General features: G+C 32.6%; 3 protein-coding genes across 3 annotated transcripts; 2 read left to right on the top strand and 1 right to left on the bottom strand.

Moving 5' to 3' along the window:
- The first annotated feature begins 1,643 nt into the window (after positions 1-1,643).
- LOC139896634 (nicotinamidase 1) lies at positions 1,644-4,204 on the top strand. The gene is made up of 5 exons (XM_071879280.1): positions 1,644-1,897; positions 2,492-2,675; positions 2,758-2,891; positions 2,984-3,169; positions 3,268-4,204. Exons 1-5 carry the CDS (start codon positions 1,754-1,756, stop codon positions 3,358-3,360), a joined length of 741 nt encoding a protein of 246 aa, XP_071735381.1. The 5' UTR covers positions 1,644-1,753; the 3' UTR covers positions 3,361-4,204.
- Positions 4,205-5,651: 1,447 nt separating this feature from the next.
- Positions 5,652-8,129, top strand: LOC139900291 (uncharacterized protein At4g38062-like). Its single transcript, XM_071883078.1, has one exon. It carries the CDS (start codon positions 5,652-5,654, stop codon positions 8,097-8,099), a length of 2,448 nt encoding a protein of 815 aa, XP_071739179.1. The 3' UTR covers positions 8,100-8,129.
- Positions 8,130-8,506: 377 nt separating this feature from the next.
- Positions 8,507-12,594, bottom strand: LOC139896633 (O-fucosyltransferase 39-like). Its single transcript, XM_071879278.1, has 10 exons — positions 12,322-12,594; positions 10,921-10,983; positions 10,732-10,813; positions 10,564-10,634; positions 10,388-10,476; positions 10,065-10,268; positions 9,726-9,984; positions 9,261-9,488; positions 8,965-9,162; positions 8,507-8,838 (listed from the first exon to the last, which is right to left on the bottom strand). Exons 1-10 carry the CDS (start codon positions 12,400-12,402, stop codon positions 8,602-8,604), a joined length of 1,512 nt encoding a protein of 503 aa, XP_071735379.1. The 5' UTR covers positions 12,403-12,594; the 3' UTR covers positions 8,507-8,601.
- Positions 12,595-22,460: the final 9,866 nt, after the last annotated feature.

Below are 22,460 nucleotides of genomic sequence, written 5' to 3'. Positions count from 1 at the left end.
AGGCAATCGGATGGGAATTGGTTAAAAGGCTTCTCTTTACGATTTTGGGAATATTTGTAGAATCATGAATGTAAATATAGTAAGGTAGCAGTAAGCACAATATTGTATAGCTCGGGGACATAGCAAATCTTGTCTTGTCTCGTTGTTTAAATTATATATATATATATATATATATATATATATATATATATATATATATATATATATATATATATATATATATATATATATATATCTCTGCTTTTAAAAAAAAAAAAATAAGGGCAGTCAAAATATTTACCTCTACTTTGTGAAAAAATTGCCATTCCCTAAGTACGACAAAATAACAGTCATACTCGGAACCTCTGTTTATATGAGGTCTTTTAACATGCCAATCAATTGGGCCCTACTTGTTATCCAACTTATAAGGTTTTGGTGTTTTTTAAGTTATGGTCCTTGATTTCTGTTGAATGTCATATTACGTCCTCAATTTTTGGTGAGTTCATTAACAACCCTAAATTTATCATTCAACTTGCAAAGAAAGAACTAACGAATAAAATGAAATATTATAGTTGAGAAAGCGGAAATTGTGAGTTACCGGTTTACATCATAAACCTTGATGAATAGAATGTCGTTACAATTGGCAATGTGCCACGGTATTGATAACAAACAAATAACATACAATATGAAGGAAAAAGTGTTTATGTATTAAAAATTGAGTTATAGATCGGTTCTCATCTTGGGCTGAATTGTTGGATTGGTTTGATCATTGGGCCGCACCATCAAATATCAAGAATCGGATGTACGTTATAGATCAACTTTGCTTTGGGTGCTTTGGTGATTCGGTAATGGTGTGATCTTTTCGAAGAATAGGGTGAAAAAGTTTGAGATAGTTGATTATATTAGACACTTTTCTTATGTTTGGTTATGTAGTAGATCTAAAGATCATGTTTCTTTGAACGATTGACTAATCAAGCTATTGTAATTGTAGTTTTTGTTTGCTTCTAGTTTCTTGCTAGAAGTCATAACAAAAGTTGCGATTCTAAGAAAAACAAATTTGAATATAACTCCATTAAAGTATCTCTTCTCAAGCACATACAAACTTTTAGGAAGAAAACTCTCGAATGATTTGTTGATGATAAGCGATAAATCTCGGATCTTAACAATAATAAGACTTTTAAGCTTAATTCCTTATTAGAAAATGATTATACATGACATATAACCATGTATATTACTGAAAACATGTTAAATGTTTACTTCTTGCCGGAACACTGATAACAAGAATTGATACTTGATTATTTTAGTTTCATCTTCTATTAATGTTTGTTAATTTATCTATAAAACAATTATTTTTATTGGTTTTTTATTTTAAAAGAGTTTACAACCAACTTCAATACTTGTTGCAAAACATGAAGTAACAAAAACTATTAATTTCTTTTATTCCAAAATGTGGAGGTAAATCAATTATCATTATCTTTTCTAGTTATCATGTCAATATAATTTATAAACAAACAATATTTCTAAGTGTACGAAAAAAGCAACCTAACAAGCAAACGTGAAGGACTAATTAGGCATTTTCCAAATCTCAAGGGGAGTTATCTGTAAATAAACCCCTTGATATAGTAAGTCTAAAAGATCGTGATATAACAAATCTGCACAAATTTTCGTTTGACTATTGAATATTCACACATAATTTGATAGAGACCTCCAATAAATATATCAGTTGATAAAGCTTTGCTTTTTTAAAAAGTCAGCTTTAACTATCTGTAAACAAATGGTGATGGGAACGGCGATAGATCTGTTGAAGAATGAGCTACCGGTAGATGCTGAATCTGCAGTGTTATCCGGTGACGTCCGTACAGGTCTCGTGCTCGTAGATATCGTTAACGGTTTCTGTACCGTCGGTGCTGGTCCTTTGGTATGTACATATACATGATTATATGTATAGTTAAATTTACTTCAACTTTTTTATATTTGATAATGAATTGAATGAATTGATACCTCAAATGTTAAATTGCAGTAGTATGTGATAAATTGATAATACAGTTTGATATTCAATGTCGTTGTTATTTGTTAGTATAGTTTACAAATACCGGAGACTTATATATGATTCATTGGCCAAATAGGGATCAATCGGATTGAATATATACATATACGAGTAAATAATAAATTTCAAAATTATATGTTACGGAGTAAAACATAATTTCGAATAATCCAAACCATTAATTCTAATTTATAATATAAACTGCTACCAATTTTGACCGATTCAATGGATTTTGAACAATCAATTCGATTATGACGCAATACTGAAAAGGTTTATTCGTGATTTTTACAGTGAGTTTATATGAATAATACGAAGTAATAAATAAAAAATATTATGGCACACCAATTAGGTGAAGTACAAGATAATCATGAAAACTATGCACTGAAGTTTTTATTTTTAATGTTGTTTATCAATATGTAGTAGAGGTGATGCTAAATTCATCATGCTAATGTTGTTATTTTTGTATAGGCTCCAACAGTACCTGATAAACAAATATCAAAAATGGTTGACGAGTCAACAAAACTTGCTAGAATCTTTTGTGAAAAAAAGTGGCCAGTGTTTGCGTTTCTTGATACGCATCACCCCGATGTCCCTGAGCCACCGTATCCTCCACATTGCATCGCAGGGACAGATGAAGCCAAATTGGTTCCTGGTAATGATTCAACTTAAAATGTTGCTTGTTTGATTACATATTTTCAAGCTTTTCATTATGATTAACGCTTGTAATATTGTAGATCTGCAATGGTTGGAAAATGAATCAAATGTGACACTTCGATGTAAAGGCTGCATTGATGGATTTCTTGGTTCTTTCGATAAAGATGGATCTAATGTGTTTGTCGATTGGGTTACAAAACACCAGATTGAAGATGTAAGTGTAATGTTCATCTTTATATATTACCCTAAGCCCATAATACATAACTTGGGCCTAACGTATTGTCTAATAATATGTACATTTTTCAGATATTAGTTGTAGGGATATGCACAGATATATGTGTACTGGACTTTGTGTGTTCCGTACTCTCTGCAAGAAACCGCGGTCTTTTAACGCCCTTAAAGAATGTGATTGTTTATTCCGGTGCCTGTGCAACTTACGATTTACCACCACATGTTGCTAATGGTATTCCTGGTGCACTTGCTCACCCTCAGGTACACTACTCGACAGTATGTTTTTAGCGTTGACATACTTAAAAAGTTAATAATGTTCGGTCCAGTTTTGTACTGATATGTATTGCATACTGCAATAGGAACTCATGCACCATGTTGGGCTTTACATGGCAAAGGGCAGGGGAGCTAAGGTGGTTTCGGAAGTGTCATTTGCATCAGCAACAAAAGGATAATATTGAGGGGCTTCTCAAAAGCACTCGAAAAGCTGTCAGATTCTCCAATAATGGTGCTTTTGTATTTGTACAGTATACGTTTATGTAAATTGTGGATCTTAACTTTTTGTACAATCAACTTCATGTCAGTTGTCCTATACATAAGGTTCCTTGTTTATAAACTCGGAGATATTCGATTTGCAACCCAGTGGAAAGACTTGCATGCAAGCACCTTTGTATCATTGCATGCACTGAATTTGTTTTGATGGCCTGTAAAAGCGAAAACGGAAGGCTTTTGCTTCTTTGATTTACTCCCAAATATCAGAGACCTCAAGATTACCGTCTTCTGACCCAATGGCTTCTGCTTACTTGGTTGATGAGGGACAATAAAACCAAACACTAGTTCTAGCCTTTCTAAAATCTTCTCAATTTTGAGTAATAGGCCTATGGGAGATTTAAACATGTTAGAAGTAGTCCTCTATCCAAATGAGAGATTGAAGAAGAAAGCGATGTGTGCCTGACTTTCTTCAAAACGTGGTTGCAACGGGCTTTTATGAATTTCATTTACGAAGTAGAGCCCAACCCATTTAAGGTGGGGAGGCTAAAGAAGTGTGTAGGGTGAAAGAAGTTTTCTCATCTAAAGAAGACTCCGCGACGCCAAACTATTAGGATTAAAAGACAGAATCTCATTATCTTCGTTATATTTGGTGTCTTGTTTCATGTTCAAATTTCAGTTTTGAACCTTGCCAGAACGATGTGTTGTGTACTGAACATGATATTTGCGGAATCCGTTTATACTAAGGTGGAGGTGGTGTTTGTTTTTTAAAACGTTTTTGTCTGAAGATCTGCGGATCACGTATGTAGAGAAGATGTGGCATAAAGGTTTGTATCTAACTTGTGAAAACTGTTTTTATGCCTGCAAAAATTAATTCTGTCTGCAACCCTAAAAGCATATTTTTAAGTCCGCGAATTTGCAGATAAAATAAGACATTAATTTCATCTTATAGTTTCAGAAAAACAAACATTGTGTAGTAAAAACGCTCGCGAACGTCCAAACATAAGATAAAATCTACAGATTGAAAAACAAACACCACCTAAATTGTCAGAATTATTGTACGAGCACTAAAATAGTAAAATACATGTCATTCAAATTATTTTGTGAAATCTAATGTGTGTCAAAGTGTGTAATCCAATATTGATTAGCATTAAATATTGCTTTTAATAAAGCAAACATCATTAAATCATTAATCTAAAAAAAAATATATTAAACCATTGAATAAACTTAAAATGAAAGTCGATACAAAATGATATGCAATAAATTCAGCAAAAAAGTTCATAAAACCAAATAATGACATTGACTACATTAACTCTCTCCGTTTATGCCTCTAACGACGCCGTTATAGGTAAAACGGTAAATTCAGTAGGGACACATTTTATTTATATTTATAAATGCATTATATTGTACTCCGTACTCTGTAATTCTGTTACAACGGCTACCTGCAATTCACCATTTTTTTAGATTTCTTCCCCAAAATTCATTCACTCAAAATCACAATTTCCACCAAATTTCTTCATCAGATTAATCCCACTACCATTTAAAGTTCAATAATCTATAGATTCTTGATCTCTTATTGGATTAATCTGTACTCCCAACCCTAAGGTACATCTTTACTTCCCCTAAATTATGTATCTATTTTCTGTATTTGATTTGTACTGCAATCACTCGTATGAAGTTCTTGATTCATAACTTATGGTGCGGTTTATATCTCTTTTAATTTTGTTCTGAAATTTCACTAAATTCGTACATTCGCATTTTAATTTCATGTTTGACCTAGGGTTTTTATCTCATTTAATTTGTGTGGGTTTTTAGGTATTTATAGATAGATTCATCAAACTGAAATATTATCACACGTTATACATTATGATACTATAACTGTTTGCCACTTAATATTCAAATGCTTGTATTTAATTGAAATATATGGAGTGAGAAAGATATACTTTTTTATAATAAGAGACTAAAGCATAGTTTAACATTGATTTTGACTTGAGGTAGAGGTGGGGTCAAACTTAAAAAATTCAATTTGTATCTATCGAATTGGACTAATTCTTTGAAACTGTGACGTACAACAGACAAATCTTTGACATTAGAATATTATGAATTCGAAATAATGTGTAGTTTAGTACTCTAGTGTTAATGTGAATGATGATTTTGTATTTTGTTAAGTTTGGTGAAAAGGACTTAAATGCATCAAGTGCTCAATGATTGTCCTAATGATGGTGGTTTTGTCACAGGCTATAAAAAAGTTGTCAACATGACTGAAAAAGTATATGAAGAGCTAGATGATGCGAAGGCTGAAATCGAAAAGCTGAAATCAGAATATAGTGTGAAATCTGATCTTTGTGACAATTTGAAGAGGTCGCATAGTGATCAAATCAAAAGAATTCAAGAACTGAATCTCAAACTCGAGCAACAAGCTCAAGAAATAGAAACAAAGGCTGATGAGGTTTATGCTGCAAATCAGTTACTCGAAGATATCAAGTGTAAACTTAAAGAGAAGGAGAATGTTATCAAGAGTTTCAGTTCTGCAAATGATAAGCTTTGTGTTGACTTTAAGTCAAAGCTTCGGGAAAGTGAAGAAGAGAAAGAAAAGCTTACTTGTACATTAGATGAGGCGAATGCAAAGATTTCAGATCTCGAGCGCCAAAATCGTGCTTTTATGGATAAAATTGAGGTTCTGACAGAAGGGATTGTGTCTGTTTCACAGAAGAAGTGTGCCAGTGAAAGCAAAATGGCTAAAACTTCGAAACAAATGAGAGAAAATGGAGACATGTTTGAGAAGTTGGAGGAAGAAAAAGTGAAACTTGAAGAGGAACTTAAATGGAGGAATGAACAGTTCAAACATTTAGAAGAAGCTTATAAAAAGATTAGAGATAATCTACATTTAAAGGAAAAAGAATGGGATATGGAAAAATCTTCAATTCGTGACCATGCTTCTTCACTTGAAACGAAGATGGATTCTCAGATTCGAGTTTCTGAAGTTCTTAAAAGACGATTAGAGACGTGTAGTCAAGCTCTGGCTTGTGAAGAGAACCGAAGAAAGGACTTTGAGATTCAGGTTTCAGACTTGGTCAATTCAAAGTCAGAACTTGAACAGTTGATTAGTGAAAAAGAGTGCAAGATTACCAAATTGGAGGAAGAAAATCAAGAATTGGTTTTCTCTTTTAATGAAGGCGAAAACAAGATTAAATCTTTGGAGCAGATTCATGATGTTAAAGAGGCTGAATGGAACTCTCGGTTTGAAAAAGTGGTTGCGGATTTGAGTAGTTGCAGATACGAGCTAGAAAGTAAAGAGGCCCGTTTGAAGGAGATAATGACGGAATTGGATGATTATAACTCTCAGGTGGTAAAATTAGCCATGGAAAAAGAAGTCATGATAGTGGCAATGAAGTCTATACTTATTCAAGCCAGATCGAATTTTGACGAAGAGAAGCGTTTGTTGCAAAATGAGATCGAGAGTCACAAAAAACAATTACTGCAAACAAAGAGTGAGCTCGATGATGCAAAAAACAGAATTAAGAGTGATGAGGCCCATTTGAAGGTGATTACAGCAGAGCTAAATGATTATATCACTCAGGTGTTGCAACTTACAATGGAAAAAGAGGAGTCTGCGTTGATGATGGTGACGATGAAATCGACACTTATGGAGACTGGATCAAATACTGATGAAGAGAAAAATTTGATGCAGAAATTAATTGAAAGTCAGAAAAAACAACTGATGCAAACAAAGGATGAGCTGGTGTATGCGTATGATTTGTTAGACAAGGCAAATGAAGAACTGGATCAGAGTTATTGTGAAGTGAATGAAGTTGAATTCGAGTTACAAATATGGAAATCGATTGCTGAAAAGTTGAAAGTCAGTTTGGAAGTTAACCAGCAATGGAGAAGGGAATTAGAAGCTTCCCTGTTGGCTCAAGTAGCCATGGAAATCAATCTCAAGGAAGAAAACGGTAGTCTGATTTGTGTTGTAAAAGAAAAGGACAGAATAATCAACGATCTTGAAGAAAAGTTTGCAGAATCGAAGCAAAACTCCCGTTTGCAATTGGATAAAAAGCTTGATAATTGGGAACAAGAGTGGGTGACAAAAGAACTTGAAGCTGCCATTCTTGCACAGTTAGAATATCAGAGAATTCATGAGTTTGAGAAGCAGAATTTCAAGCTGATTGTAGATGGGAAAGATCAAAGAATGAATGAACTCGAGAAGATTATGAGTTGTTTGGAGGAAGAACTGGATCATTCGAGCGATTCGTTTTCTTCTCAACTGGAAAAAATGCAGGCAGATATGAATGTTTTTCATGAAGTTTGGGAGAAGACACGGACAGCGGTGTTCATCAAGGAGATTGAAGCTCAAGAAAAGAGTTTGATTATCAAAGAATTGGAGAAAGATTTGGAAAAACAAGTTAAATTTGTGAAGAATTGTTGGTTAACTGTTAAAAAGGTGTCATCAGAGAATGAAAACTTGATGGATATTATCGGTAATGCATCCCAATGGATTCATAAGTTATCAAACGAAGATGGGCAAGTGATAGGAACTTTGAGGAATATAATGTCGAGTTTTGATGATAATCGTCCGGGCCATGCTGAGTTGAATGACCAATTTGACCCTGCGAAAGAGAACCTGAATCTGTTTCAATCTCCCAAAAGAAACATGGTAGAAGACAATGTTGATGAGCGATCACCGTTAAGAACTCTCAACGGTTAGCTACAGTTATTAGACTAATGTAGCTTTTTTCATATAACCAATGTTGTATTTTGTGTTTCTAATTTTCTTTTTCACACGTAAATTGTACGAATCTAGTTGTTGAAATAACATAACTGCTGTATTGAATTCACTTTAACCCATATTGCGCGCCTTTTGTGAACTTGCAATATGTGTACAAAATGTGATTATAATATAAGTTTTGTTTTGACATGGTATAATACTGAAAGCCTGCAACAACCAACAGATCGATTACAAGAACAAATTTGTAGCAGTAGTTCAACAATATATGTTACAGTATCCTCTCTAGACGTAAAACACATTTATTATCATATTATCGTTCTCATAATACCTACAATGGTACAACTATAATGACACACAACATTCAGGACCATCCCTATTCATACCACAACAACATAGGAGAGAAAAAAATATAATATTTTGCAATTTATTTGATCATGGCGCATGACGAGTAGCAACAACCACCCTACGATGTTCAGTTTCGTTACATAAATATGGAGCACGCGTCTTGATCTTGTTGGCACACACAATCAGGAATAGGGTATGTGTATATGGATTGTTTTGCTTTTCGCACCTTGATCTCACCTAGCCGGTTTCTTTGACCTTTCAACACTGCTTCTTGAAAATCAGACCAATTCAAGCTCTTGTTCATATAAAGCTGGCCCAGCAACGCCATATTTGGTCTTATGGTCTTCAAATTCAGGTATGTACGATGACCCACCTGTCAAAATTCAAGATTTTAGAGTACGTCAATAATTACACGCACCACCATGTTCAAATAGTATAAAATTTCTTCCGAGTCCAGTCACATTTTCGTTCAAATATATATGTTGATATATTTAAGTACCACTGCATTGTGCATATTGCCAGGAGAAGCAGAAACAAAGATGTCACTATGCATGCTGACATAGTAATCAACAGCAGCCGATAAAGAAGCTTTCCCTTTAATTTGGGCCCGTTCTACAGCCGATGCAAGGCTCTTTTTGTCTTCAATTTGTGGAAACAGTTTCCTTAAAGCGGAGATTCGATCTTCACCGCCATACACCTGTATCACAATTGGAAAGATTCAAACTTGACACTCAGAAATTAAAGGTTATTCTTTTTTTTTATTCAGATTAAAGTTTAGTTAGAATGTAGTGTTACCTTATGAGAAGCAAGATACAAACGGGTACTATTATCGAAGCCCAAAGCAGTCAACAACAAACCGATTTCTTCTGGAGTCAACGGGCAACGACCCTGGTTTCTTAACTCCTCATCGGTGAACCGAGAATTCGAGACCCGTCCTTGCCAAATGGACTTTCGGTATCTAGCCAGAGCCTTTTTCTCTTCTTTACCTCCACCAAAGTCACATGCTGAATGCGCAGCCATATCCTGAACATTAAAGTTCATCAAATATTGTTTTGCTTCAAGCAAACAATTAATAACATACAAAAGATCCATAAAGGTATATAAAATTTGGAGTTATAGAGAAATTGTACATATATTTGATATAGTCCAAGATAGTAATAAGTTCATATATGGAAGATTATAGGAATTCAAATTGATCGTGGAGCTCAATCTTGGATACATAGTCCAGTTGACTATAAAAGTCAACTTTTATGTGCATACCTTGTCAAATCGAAGGTGTAGCGCAACAAACTTTCCGACTCCTTTTCCAGCTTTTGGGTCAACAACTTGCTGAAGGTACCCTTTGCTTTCAACAGCAGGGTACCGGAGGCGGTTGACCAGCATATTTCCAAGGCTTTTAATGTGAGAAACGAAAGTCAAAGCTTCAAAGTTGACTTTGCAACGTAACCGTTGGATCTCCTTTGGCATGTTGTTAAAAGCTAGCCGGTGGGAAAATGGTGAAATTGCAGCAATCCCATAGCTATAAAATAGTGAACTCATAAGCAAGATTTTAGTAGATAATAAGTAGCAAAAGTCAAAAAGTCAAACATACGTACTAACCTTTCTATGACTGGAGAAACGTTTTCGAGATACCAATTAGCTGAAGCATGAAGTGGCGCGTTTTTAACTCGTGTGGATCTAATCGCAGAGGCATAGTATTCCCTTGTGCTCCATGTGTATTCATCAGGTAACTCTCTAACTATTGATACGTCATCCTTTAATACATTGATGAAGTGATCCACGTCGAAAATATCCTCAAAAGAACTGCGAGTGCATCATTCATATTACACACACATGTTAACAAGAAAATTGTTGTATAATTTTGGTTATTACAGATTTCGACAAGTCAAAGGAAGACAGCCAGTTGAAAAAAAATGGTCAACCTTGTGTCTTTCCAAACAGGATTTACTTCAAGATACGGGATTACGAGAGTTGCATTGAGTATTTTGGCAACAGCAACTGCATCACAAATCTAATCAAAGAAGTAAAAACTAATTAAGAAAATTGTGAAACTTATGTTTCTAAACAAAATTTCGAACGTGAAATGTACATAACCTACCCCCATTCTTTGTTGGTTCAATCCTCCATCAAGAAAAACTTGAATGTACCCTGAAGATTCTGGCAATAAGGCTTTAAAAAAAATATCAAGCCGTTAGGGAATTCGAAGAAAAAACACAAATAAATATTAAAAAATATATGATTACAAATTCAAATCCACGTGTCTTACATGAAGGAGAAGTTGAATCGACACAGGGTTTCCATCCTTGGTTAGCCAAAGGCGTCCAAAGATCCGATTGTTGTTCATTCAACTACACAAATAAACAAAGAAAGTTGGTATGGAATAACGATTACTGCCTAAACGGAAACATTTGTTTTAAAGCTAAGTGCATGTTAGCATAGAACAAGCGGGACTTACAGCTAGATATTGCAATGCACCTTTGAACAGACTTGAGTGTCTCGGCTTTAGAACATTTGGTTCCTGCAGAAAGAAGTTTTGGTCCTTGAGTTGGTTAAAGGGAGCATGTTGTTTTCATCTTACAGTAAAGGGGTAGAATTTTACCATATGACAGTCCTACTAGAAGCCCCGAAAGGATTATTCATTTGCTCATGCTTTTATTTAATCGAAGGTATTTTATAGAGCAAATGAATCTACAAGGTACAAAATTGCATAAAGATATTAGAGAGTTGTTACAATGGCAACACGGAGCATGCGATTACACGTACATTTGAATATTTACTTCCTTCTTCCCATAAAAAACTCATCTTTTTAAAAATTCATACAAATTATTTCCGCACAACTAAGATTTTCATCTACAAGATCGAATACTAATTACTTTAAGGTGGTCACCCCAAAGACAGAGTAATCCTGCTTGGTTGTGTACATCATAGTTTGGGGTCGGATTACTCGCCCTCCCGGGTAGCCCGAACAGACAAAACCTTCTACCTTTTTTGGTCACCCAAAGACAAAACTTTGTCAAATTGTATGTCAAAGCTAACTCATTTGACATTCAAAAGTCAAAAAGTCAAATTTTAGACCTAAGGATGCTTAATTGGTCAATCTTGAATTCATAATGCTTTAAGAAAACCAAAGATGAATGTAATTCATTTCTAAATCCTCCAACTCAATATTCAGTCACAAATCAATGTTTTCAGGATCATAAGTCATAAGTTATCGAAATTATGACTAACCCTCTGAAGTACAAGCATCAAGATTGCCTTTATCTCTAGACCCATTTAATCTTTTAATTTCTACAACACAACTATACAAGTTCTAGAGCAACGAGTAAGGTCAGTCCCTTGCAATTAAAACATCCTATTTGCACAAATGCTAGACCAAAACATACGGAGTATAAAATCTTAACCTTCTCAACTTAGGACCACATCCAAATTTTATAGTAGAAAATAAGATACCCCCAATTTTCTTAATTTGATAAAATGACACAAATTAGTCAAAAAGTTCACTTTCTATTTTCACAGATTCTAGTTAACATGCATTTTCCTCTCTTTTATTACTATCACGTACGGGCAGATTGGTAATAAAACTATGCTAACTCGAGAAAAGAATAATGCACATATTTAACAATAAAGATCACACATTTATCACACAATCCATTAAATAAAAATTCACTACCAAAAGAAGTTACACATTAATCTCAAAAAAGGGTGTAACATACATTGTACATTATCATACTCAATGGATAATTAAAAAATTAATTTCCATCTTGAAATTGCACTTCGCATTTCACACATATATGAAACCTTAAATATAAGAAAAGAATACTTTATTTAAAAAATAATAAACAAAAAAAAAACTTACCGACATTACTGAATTTGAAGCATAACCCAATGGAACAAAAAATGTAGTGATCAAGACAAACAAACAGTGGTGGAGCTTCATCTTTCCACTGTAGAAACCGGTTGTGCTGCGGTGGCTGAACGGTGGTGGTGGTGTTAATCAAGAGCTAGCTTTCAAGATTATAAAAAGAAGTAAAATCCTCTAAAGAGTATAGATTTGAGCAAGAATCATAAATGAGATACAAATGTAATTATATAGATGGATAAAAAAATGGGTCAATGAGCTTAACTCATCTCACATGGCAAAACCCATCTTTTGTCACACATTCACATGTTACTAAAATGCAGCAACTGCAATCAATTCATTTGTAGACAGATATATAGATATAGATATACAGTTATTGTATGTATATGTGTGAACCAGTGTCGTTTTCTTGAAGGATCAAACAGGGAATTAAAGGAGCTTAAAAAGCCACCGCTTGGTCTTATTTACGTGTCTCAAAAGAATAAAATGTAAAACTTTAATTAATAAATATATGGGTCATGGAATTTAATAGTGTGCTTCTATTTTTTTACCAACCTCGAATTTATAGGTTTGGTATAACTTTTGGCAGCTTTAAATATCTTCTAAATTTTTTTTTTTTTTTCCCCTTCTAAATGTTACTAAAACTTTACAACTTTATTAATCTATATTCCGTGGTATGAATATGAATTTAATAGTTAATCTTTTTTTAAACGGTCCCAAAACTTATATATATAAATATATAATATACAAACAATAAAATAAGATAAAGTTATTTTTCACCTATTCTTTATGCATATAAAACATAAAAAGGTATAAAATAGTAAGGGATAAAACTGTAAATTAAATAAAAAGTAACGTGATAATAATTTTTCTAAGACTATGTATTTTTATATGTGAACTATTAAATTGGGACATATGAAGTACGTAGTATATAAGTCATTCCTAAATAATGTCATTTTCTAATAATCATGACTGTTAGATAATGATACGGATCTCGAATTACAAATTCACATATGTTGTCCCACTTATAATATCGCTATTCGGAAGACGAAAACCTTTATGACCTAATTGAGGTTCATTTAGTGAATGTTTTACTTATTTGCCCTGCATTATCTGAACTCTAAGTCGATAATCCACACTCCAACACGTTGAACATAATTTTAAGCATGTCACACGTCATCCGTATTTGTGACGTGTAAGCTTTACATTTCATCCTTAATAAAACGGGTCCATTTTCCAATATTGATTGCCAACCCGATCAGGCCACATCATTAGTTGTGCTCGCAAATCAAAAACCCTAGTTAGAAACCATAATTTCACCCAAGTCTGGTGAGTTCTCTTTATAAACCTAGTATTTGCCAATTTTTCATTCATAACTCATACAATCGTATGACCAATCATAATTCATAACTTGTGATTGACAATTAATCTTCTTAATCGCACTTGATTGATCTCAGATGTTAATAGGATTTGTAATAATCAATCACTAATAAACTCCCTTTTTGCTACACTAAGTGACTCCATCCGGATATGGGATATACATGAAAATTTTTATAGTAAGATGTAGAATAATGTAAATAATGTACATGTGACGACCCGAAAATTTCTGACCAAATTTAAACTTTATCTTTAAATGATTTAATGTTTTCGACACGATAAGCAAAGTCTGTAATGTTGAGTCTCAAGTTTTGGAACTATATTCATGTAATCAATTATTCTTTGACTATTCTCGAAGATTCACGAACAATATATACATATATATATATATATATATATATATATATATATATATAACTTAATGTGCATATATATATATATATATATATATATATATATATATATATATATATATATATATATATATATATATATGATTTCAAGTTATTTAGTAAACGATAGTAACATTTGATTATTGATTCGATTGATATTTAGATAAGTTAACTAAAGCGTTTAAGATGAACCAGTAAAACACTAATTTGCTACAGTATTTTCGAATTGCTACAGTACCCGAAAAGCTACAGTGTTTTCGAAAATCACTATTTGCTACAGTAAAAACACTATTTCAAAAATGACAATGTATATATGTATATGTATATACTACGAGACGATGATTTATAGAAGCAAATAACCAAAACACTTAATTGATTAAAGCTACACTTCGAGTGACATAGTTTATCAATGGTTAAGTTTAATTTTTGATAAAGGTACACGTCGCGTAACGAAAAGTACTAGTTTTCTAAACGTACGAAAATACGTTCGCAAAACCGGAACCGGGACATAAGTCGAGTGACGACGTACGACTTATCGGAACAAAAGTTACAAGTCCACTACGCACGAGAATATAATATAATATATAATTAATTTATATAAATTATATATATTATATATAAATATAATAATATGTCGACGAACTATAAAACAATCGAGTGTGAGCTGGATCCATGAGCCATGCGATCGCCCATGAATCCCATGCGATCGCATGGGTAAAGTTGGTGGCTCAAGTGCTATAAATTCGATCGAATTTGCGTTTTGTTCACTTCACTCTATTATATATTACTCCGTAAGTTATTAATTTATTTAAATTATTATTATTATTATTATTATTAAGATTAATATTATTATTAATCTTATTATTATTAGTATTATTAATTAGTAGTATACATAAAATACTACGACGAGGTTATGAGCGTGTCACTTTCTAAAATGGGTTTTCGAGCGGGATAGAGCTAAGGAAACTATGGGTTATAGCTATGGAGGTTATGGGTAATGTTCGTGGGTATTGTTTGCAAAACAAACCTAGTATTTATCATCTCTGTTACGTCTACGTACTTTCCTACAATATTGAATCACAATATTGATACGTGAGCATTCATATCTTATCTTTTATATATTAATTGTGTATCCATGTCTAGTGCTCGAGTATATATATTTATGCATACTTGTATGCTAAATTTCCTCGTTAAACAGTTTATGATGAATCACGAATTAAATACATATATTACTGATAAAAGGTATATGATATGCATGTTTTTGGAAAGCTGGCGAAAAATCAATAACTTTTCATTTAGAAATCGCGTAATTTCGATGAACGAATTAAAAGATATTGTCAACTGAATTATGATTGACGTTAATTGGAATTGCTTTTGAATCCGCAATTGATACTTAAACAACTTGTTTATAAGATTGATAAATTGGATTTTTGAATACTACTAGCCGAGTAAATGAATCCTTATATAAGGCACGTCTCGTCTTGTTGAGCAATTGTCAAAACTAATTATTTTATCATATTTTAAAGCCTTATAAAAACTATAGTATAATTTTACAAGAATTTGGAAACTATGTGAAATGTTAAAATGTTTCGATTGACATGATCATTCAACTATAGTATTGAGTCAAATTGACTTTTTGAAATGACTTTTGATAACTTTTGTATGTCGATCTCGAGCATTAGGATTGTGATACACTATGACCAGACCTAGCTTGTTAGATATGTATTGACCAACATATGTTCTCTAGGTTGAGATCTACGGTTATTTGGTATTTCGATTTTCGGTCACATTTCGGTGAACGACTTTATGTGCTGCTAAGGTGAGTTTCATTTGCTCCCTTTTTAAATGCTTTTGCAATATATATTTTTGGGCTGAGAATACATGCACTTTATTTTAAACACAATGGATACAAGTACATACTAAATTTTACACTGAGTTTGAACCGAAAATCCCTTAGCTTTGGTAACTAGTAACTGCCGGTTATAAGAACTGGTGGGCGCAAGTAGTATTATATGGATCCATAGGGCTTGATATCCCCGTCCGAGCTAGAGCGCTAGCCTTTTAACGAACGTATGCTATTTGAGAAGCGTACACGTTGGTTTGCGTGTATTATTAAGATGATTATACAAAGGGTATAAATTATATATACGTTAAGTTTAGTTACCAGGGTGCTCAATTTCGTAGAATATTTTGATAAACGTTTCTGGATGAAACAACTGAAATCTTGTGATCCACCTTTATGTACAGATTATGCAAAACATTAAAACTATGAACTCACCAACCTTTGTGTTGACACTTGTTAGCATGTTTATTCTCAGGTTCCCTAGAAGTCTTCCGCTGTTTGCTTATATGTTAGACAAGCTATGTGCATGGAGTCTTACATGGCATATTTTTCAAGGAAACGTTGCATTCACCAAATCATCACCATGTATCTTATTTTGACTGCATTGTCAACGGAAGTACTATTGTAAACTATTATTTACGGTGATTGTCTATATGTAGAAATCATCAGATGTCGAAAACCTTTGATTTAAATATTCATTTATGGTGTGCCTTTTCAAAAGAATGCAATGTTTACAAAACGTATCATATAGAGGTCAAATACCTCGCAATGAAATCGATGAATGACGTGTTCGTCCATATGGATTTGGAGCGATCGTCACAGTACATTATGTAAGATGTATTAGAAAATCGATTATAAGTAGAAAATTACAAGGATAAAGGAAGCTAATTTACTCATGATCATAGAAGACATAAAAATTGCTAGCAAGTTACACGAATTGTACTTGCTAGCTAGGATCCATATTTTTGGATGGGTATACCGTATGGTCCGTATAGGTTGATTGTTGATGCCCTTTATGTGACTTAAATGTAGTGGGTGATCAATAGTAGTACGAGGAGATTGGAACCAAAGTTATTGCCCAACGTACTCATCGAGCCACTACACCGACATGGTCAAAGTTGTAACGTTGTGATTGCACTGCTTTTTATCGGGTGGGTCCGTGCAATTCTAATCGATGGCTAGCTAAGACTAAAATGGGTCAATCATATCATTGTATACCCACTAATTGGATGACCCGCAATCCGTCCACATCATAGATTACTATATCTTGCCACACATTTATGTCTGTGACTCTGATCACTTCCATAACAAAACAATATCTTTTACCAATAATTGCTTTTTCCAACGGTCTCAAAAATGAATATTAAGTTTAAATATCAAGACTCGTGAGTAAGGTATTGTATTTTTTAGATTGGCTAAGGTTAAATATTTTATAAAAAAATTCAAATTAATTCTTTTAGAGATGTTTTTGAGGTTTATAAAAATTTTATACTTAACAGTTACATAAAATAATCTGAATATTATAACTTAAAATATAGTGGATCTTATCAAACAAAAGCTTCAGAGTCTTATCAAGTGTGTTATTATGATTAAAAATTTGTAAATTGTTTTTTTTTAGAAAAAAAGTTTTGTTAATTTTTCCTTATTAATATGAAAAATGACATGTTTTATTATTTTTTAGATCATGATATGCAAACTCAAATTTTTTTTTTTTTTATTAAAAGTCAAATCAAATACGTCAAGATTTTTTTAGTATCAAGATTAATGGGTGACATAGTAGTTGAATGATTAAAAATCTTCAAATGTTAGAATCTTCACTAACTATGCTTTGAGACCTTCGCAAAAAAAAAAAAAAAAAAAAAAAAAAAAAAAAGCTATTTATAGTTATATACTTTTTCATTTGTTCCAATGTAGACTATATACCCATAAAATACCGATGTAGGTCATAAACTCTTAAATGATGTATCAATGTAAACTTACTAAACTTGTTAACCTGGAAGTAAAAAATGTGACAGTTTCCGAAATAATTTCCGACATAGATGACGACCGGACAGAAAGTGTATGCTCCGACATCTCATCTTCATCAATCCAACATGACCGTTTAATAATTGTAGCTAACCAATTACCAATCAAAGCACATAGAAAAATCGACGGTTCAAAATGTTCGGATTTTTAATCGGGACAAAAATTCGCTTCTTTTGCAATTAAAAGACGGTTTAGGAGACGATGAAATCGATGTTATTTATTTCAATGGTTTAAATGTAGATGTTCATCCAAATCGATGTTATCATCTTATGGTATTACCAACTTTTTAATTTTTTTTTTTAAAAAGCAAAAATATATTAGCACAAAAAAAATGTACAAGGAAAAGGGCTAGTCAAGAAAGGCCCAACCTAAAAGTCCCTAACAAAAAACACAACACGAAAGCAAATACAAATATACATAGGGTGAAGCAGAAAAATTGTCGAGATCGCAAATACTGCAAAAAAATTAAGACAGCGAATCCGGAGAAATTAACCAAATGTTCCACTCGAAAGAAATAACTTGAATTTCGTTTAGAGCCACCGGAGCACTCCAAGAATTACCTCGAAAAACTTTATTGTTCCTGTTTTACCTAATCAAATACGAACTAACCCAAATTACAGCCTGCCAGATCATGCTGCTTAAACATGTACCACCTTAAGATGAGATGGAACTAAACAGATCATTGACACTATAGCATGAAAAAGGGCCACGATTCCACCAATTGAAAACACGTGTCCAAACATCATGTGCGTCTTTGCAAAAGATTTAATCGGGTCAAACTCGGGTTTTTCTTGCATAGCCTGTTTCCATCACCCGAGATATGCAAAACGTTACCCGTTCGGGAAGAGTTACTTAGAGCTCTTTTAATTTCGGATCTTATTGGATCCCATACATTTGGATTTGAACAGAAGCAGAAGTAGAAGCATGTTAATAAAGATGAAGATGACCAGTTTGGCAAGTAGAATGTTACATTTTGTATACATTGATACACTTTTTGAAAATATGTAACCTACATTGGTATTTTTTGCGGGTATATAGTCTACATTGGAATAAATGAAAAAGTATATGACTATTAATTAGCTTAAATCCTATAAAAAAAACTATATTTCCTTTAACTTTTTCTTTTAGTTATAATAATATATAATATATTTAGAACATTTATTAAACAATTATATTCTTTCATTAATAAGGTTATATTAATTTTACATCATACATATAGTTCATTAAAAATTAATTGTCAATCATGTTATTATCGTTCAGAACTAAGTTTAATTAAAACATTTGAATCATTTAAATTTTGAATAACTCAACATATAGTTATTTTATTTTATCAAACTCACATTTACTCTTGATATAAGTTGTATGTCTTGAGTTAATTTGTCGGGTTTTTCCCCCGCAAAAATAACGGATACTATCAAGACTAGAAATCTTCATTGAAAGATGAAAGAAACCTACACCGAAACAAACAAATAAACGATAAGGCTTGAAAAATGAAAACAAACTAGACCAAAGTACAAGCTACATTTGTTAAAACTGAACCAAAACAGGGCAAACGTCGATCCCTCAACTAACATGACAAAAACACGAGCTACCAACAACTTTTTTGGCTTCTGGAATCCGATCTAGAAGCGTAGAATATACAAGTTAAAGAGATGGTTTGTTGTTCTAAAAATATAGATTTAAGAGTAAATTATACCAATGGTCCCTGTGGTTTGTTGTAAATTACGTCGCTCGTCCCTCTCTCTTAAAAATTACATGGTTCGTCCCCGTGGTTTTAAATATCAACGGCACTGGTCCCTGTGGTTTATTGTAAATTATGTCGCTCGTCCCTATCTCTTTAAAATTATATGATTCGTCCATATGGTTTTAAATATCAATGGCGCCGGTCCATGTGGATTATTATTATTATTATTATTATTATTATTATTATTATTATTATTATTATTATTATTATTATTATTATTAATATTAATATTAATATTAATATTAATATTAATATTATTATTATTATTATTATTATTATTATTATTATTATTATTATTATTATTATTATTATTATTATTATTATTATTAGATTATAACCTGTAAATTTGCGGGATTTATACATGATTTATTATATAGACACGCTCTTTGTTTTACTTTACTGAATCAATGTAGGCATGTTGCTGTTCATACATATAAGGTTTGTTCAGTAATCTCGTTAACAGCTTTTACTAAATAGTCCACGACTCTATGTACATCATCAGTGTTTAGCTTTCATCTTCCAAAATGCGCACTATATCAAGTGAGCATAAAGAGAGAAGTTTGACCTGTCAATGAATAAAAGAAATGATGATCAAACTAAAGTGAGATGCAGAGTACTTGTTAAACGGGCATTCATAAGAGCATGTGTATAAGTGAGTCTGAATAATGATACACGTATACGTTGAGATTTGTCTGAAATAGACTGCAAGCCATGTATATGAGCCGCCCTAACCGTCCGAACACATCTTTCAATATCCAATATATTTCCTTATGAAAATAAACCCACACATGACACATCCGATCCTAATTGCCATGCATGGAAATCGCTTACAACCATCTTAATGTGATTCCACTATATATATAGATTAATTATATAGAGATTTTTGATCTAAAAACTCATAGTATTACATAAATTTAAGATCTCATATGGGAAATTTCTATCAATTTAAGATCTAATAGTAATGATAATAATAACAACAATAAAAATAATAATATTAATCCATAAGGATCAGCGTCGTTTATATATAAAACCACAGGAACGAACCATGTAATTTTAAAAAGATAGGGACGAACGACGTAATTTACAATAAACCACAGGGACCAGCGCCGTTGATATTTAGAACCACAGGGACGAACCATGTAATTTTTAAAAGATAGGGACGAGCGACGTAATTTACAATAAACCACAGGAACCATTAGTGTAATTTACTATAGATTTAATTGTCACTTTATTCAAAAATAAAGCGTATGTACAATTTACATAACTTTTAATTTAGTTTAACACATATTTTATTAGTTTAGTATTCTTAACTTATTTTTCAACAACTCATATACTTTTATAGTTGTATAATCCAAAATTTTATAAAATATAAGTTTAAACTCTCAAAAACTTTCTTAAGTCAATTGTTAAAATACTAGATCACATATAGATAGTATCATAGTATAGATAGTGTGTTTGTTAGTCACATTGTATGTGCGAGTTTCATCGATTTTCTCCATTGTATCTTTTGTTGAAGATGTTTTCTATTCGAAATTATTTTTACTTTCCGTTATTTTGAAGAAAAAAAAATATATCATATATGTTTAGAGCAAAAGGAGCAATGGCTTTCAAAAATTAAAATAATATTATATAAATGATATCCGACATGTAACATATTAAAATAATTATAATAACTGAATTATTAGTGCATCATAACTTATAATGAGTTACTAAAATTCTCAAATATTTTTATAGAGAGATGAGAGAGCTGAGAGACACCACAAGGCGGGCACATTTGGGGTTCGAGAGCAATACAATGGGAGTGTTCAAGATCGATTAACTAGTCTTTTCGGAATCCATTTGACATCTTTCATGTTCTTCAACTTCCCCGATGATTGGAATGTATCTAAGCTTTGGAGATCCTTCAAAATTTTCGGTGACATTAGGGATATCTATATGGTGGGCAAAAGATTAAAAATGGCAAGAGGTTTGCATTTGCAAGATTCGGGAATGTAAGGGATGCAGATCGATTGCTTGAGGCACTGCGGAGTATTTTATTTGACGGTAATCAGATCCAAATCTTTAAAGCTACAGAAAGAAGAGATGAAGAAAATATTAATAGTATGGGCACTGTACCCGAACCAAGTCGACCTGTTAATGGAAGAAATTTTAACAACTCGTTCAGAGATGAGCGTAATTACCGGGATGTTGCGGGTAATCACTTTGATGATCTTAGAGAGAAACATAACAAAAAAGATCTTAGGGAGACGCTGATTAAGATCCAGGGAAACAAAATAGATTCATCTGTGAAGGAAGATATAAGGTGTGAAGTTAAATCATGGGAATGTAATCGTCATCTTGCGAAAAGATCTATTGTTGGTGTTCTCGGGGATTGGAGAATCATCGAGAAACTAATTAGGTTATGTAAAGCAGAAGGAATTAACAATTGCGATATTAAATATTTAGGAGGGCTTGATATACTACTTATTTTTGGCTCAACCGTTGAAGCTGAAAAAAATCCTTAATAACAAAAACCATGTTCTGCATAAATGGTGCTCCAAAACCTATATGTTGGGCATGTCAATTCCAATTTCAAGACGTTTGGTTTGGATTGATGTTGTAGGGGTTCCGGTGATTTGCTGGAATGAGACCATTTTCAAGAGAATTGCTAATTCTTGGGGTGAGGTACTAGAGACTGAGAATTGTCATGTCACAAGGATAATCAAAATCTTATGGCTGGCAAACTCCTCATAATCACAGACCTAGTCTCAAAATG

The sequence above is a fragment of the Rutidosis leptorrhynchoides genome, chromosome 3, assembly GCF_046630445.1.
Source record: "Rutidosis leptorrhynchoides isolate AG116_Rl617_1_P2 chromosome 3, CSIRO_AGI_Rlap_v1, whole genome shotgun sequence".
Classification (NCBI taxonomy): Eukaryota; Viridiplantae; Streptophyta; class Magnoliopsida; order Asterales; family Asteraceae; genus Rutidosis; species Rutidosis leptorrhynchoides.
Note: the sequence above shows the minus strand (reverse complement) of the source record. Positions and strands in the feature narration are given on the sequence as shown.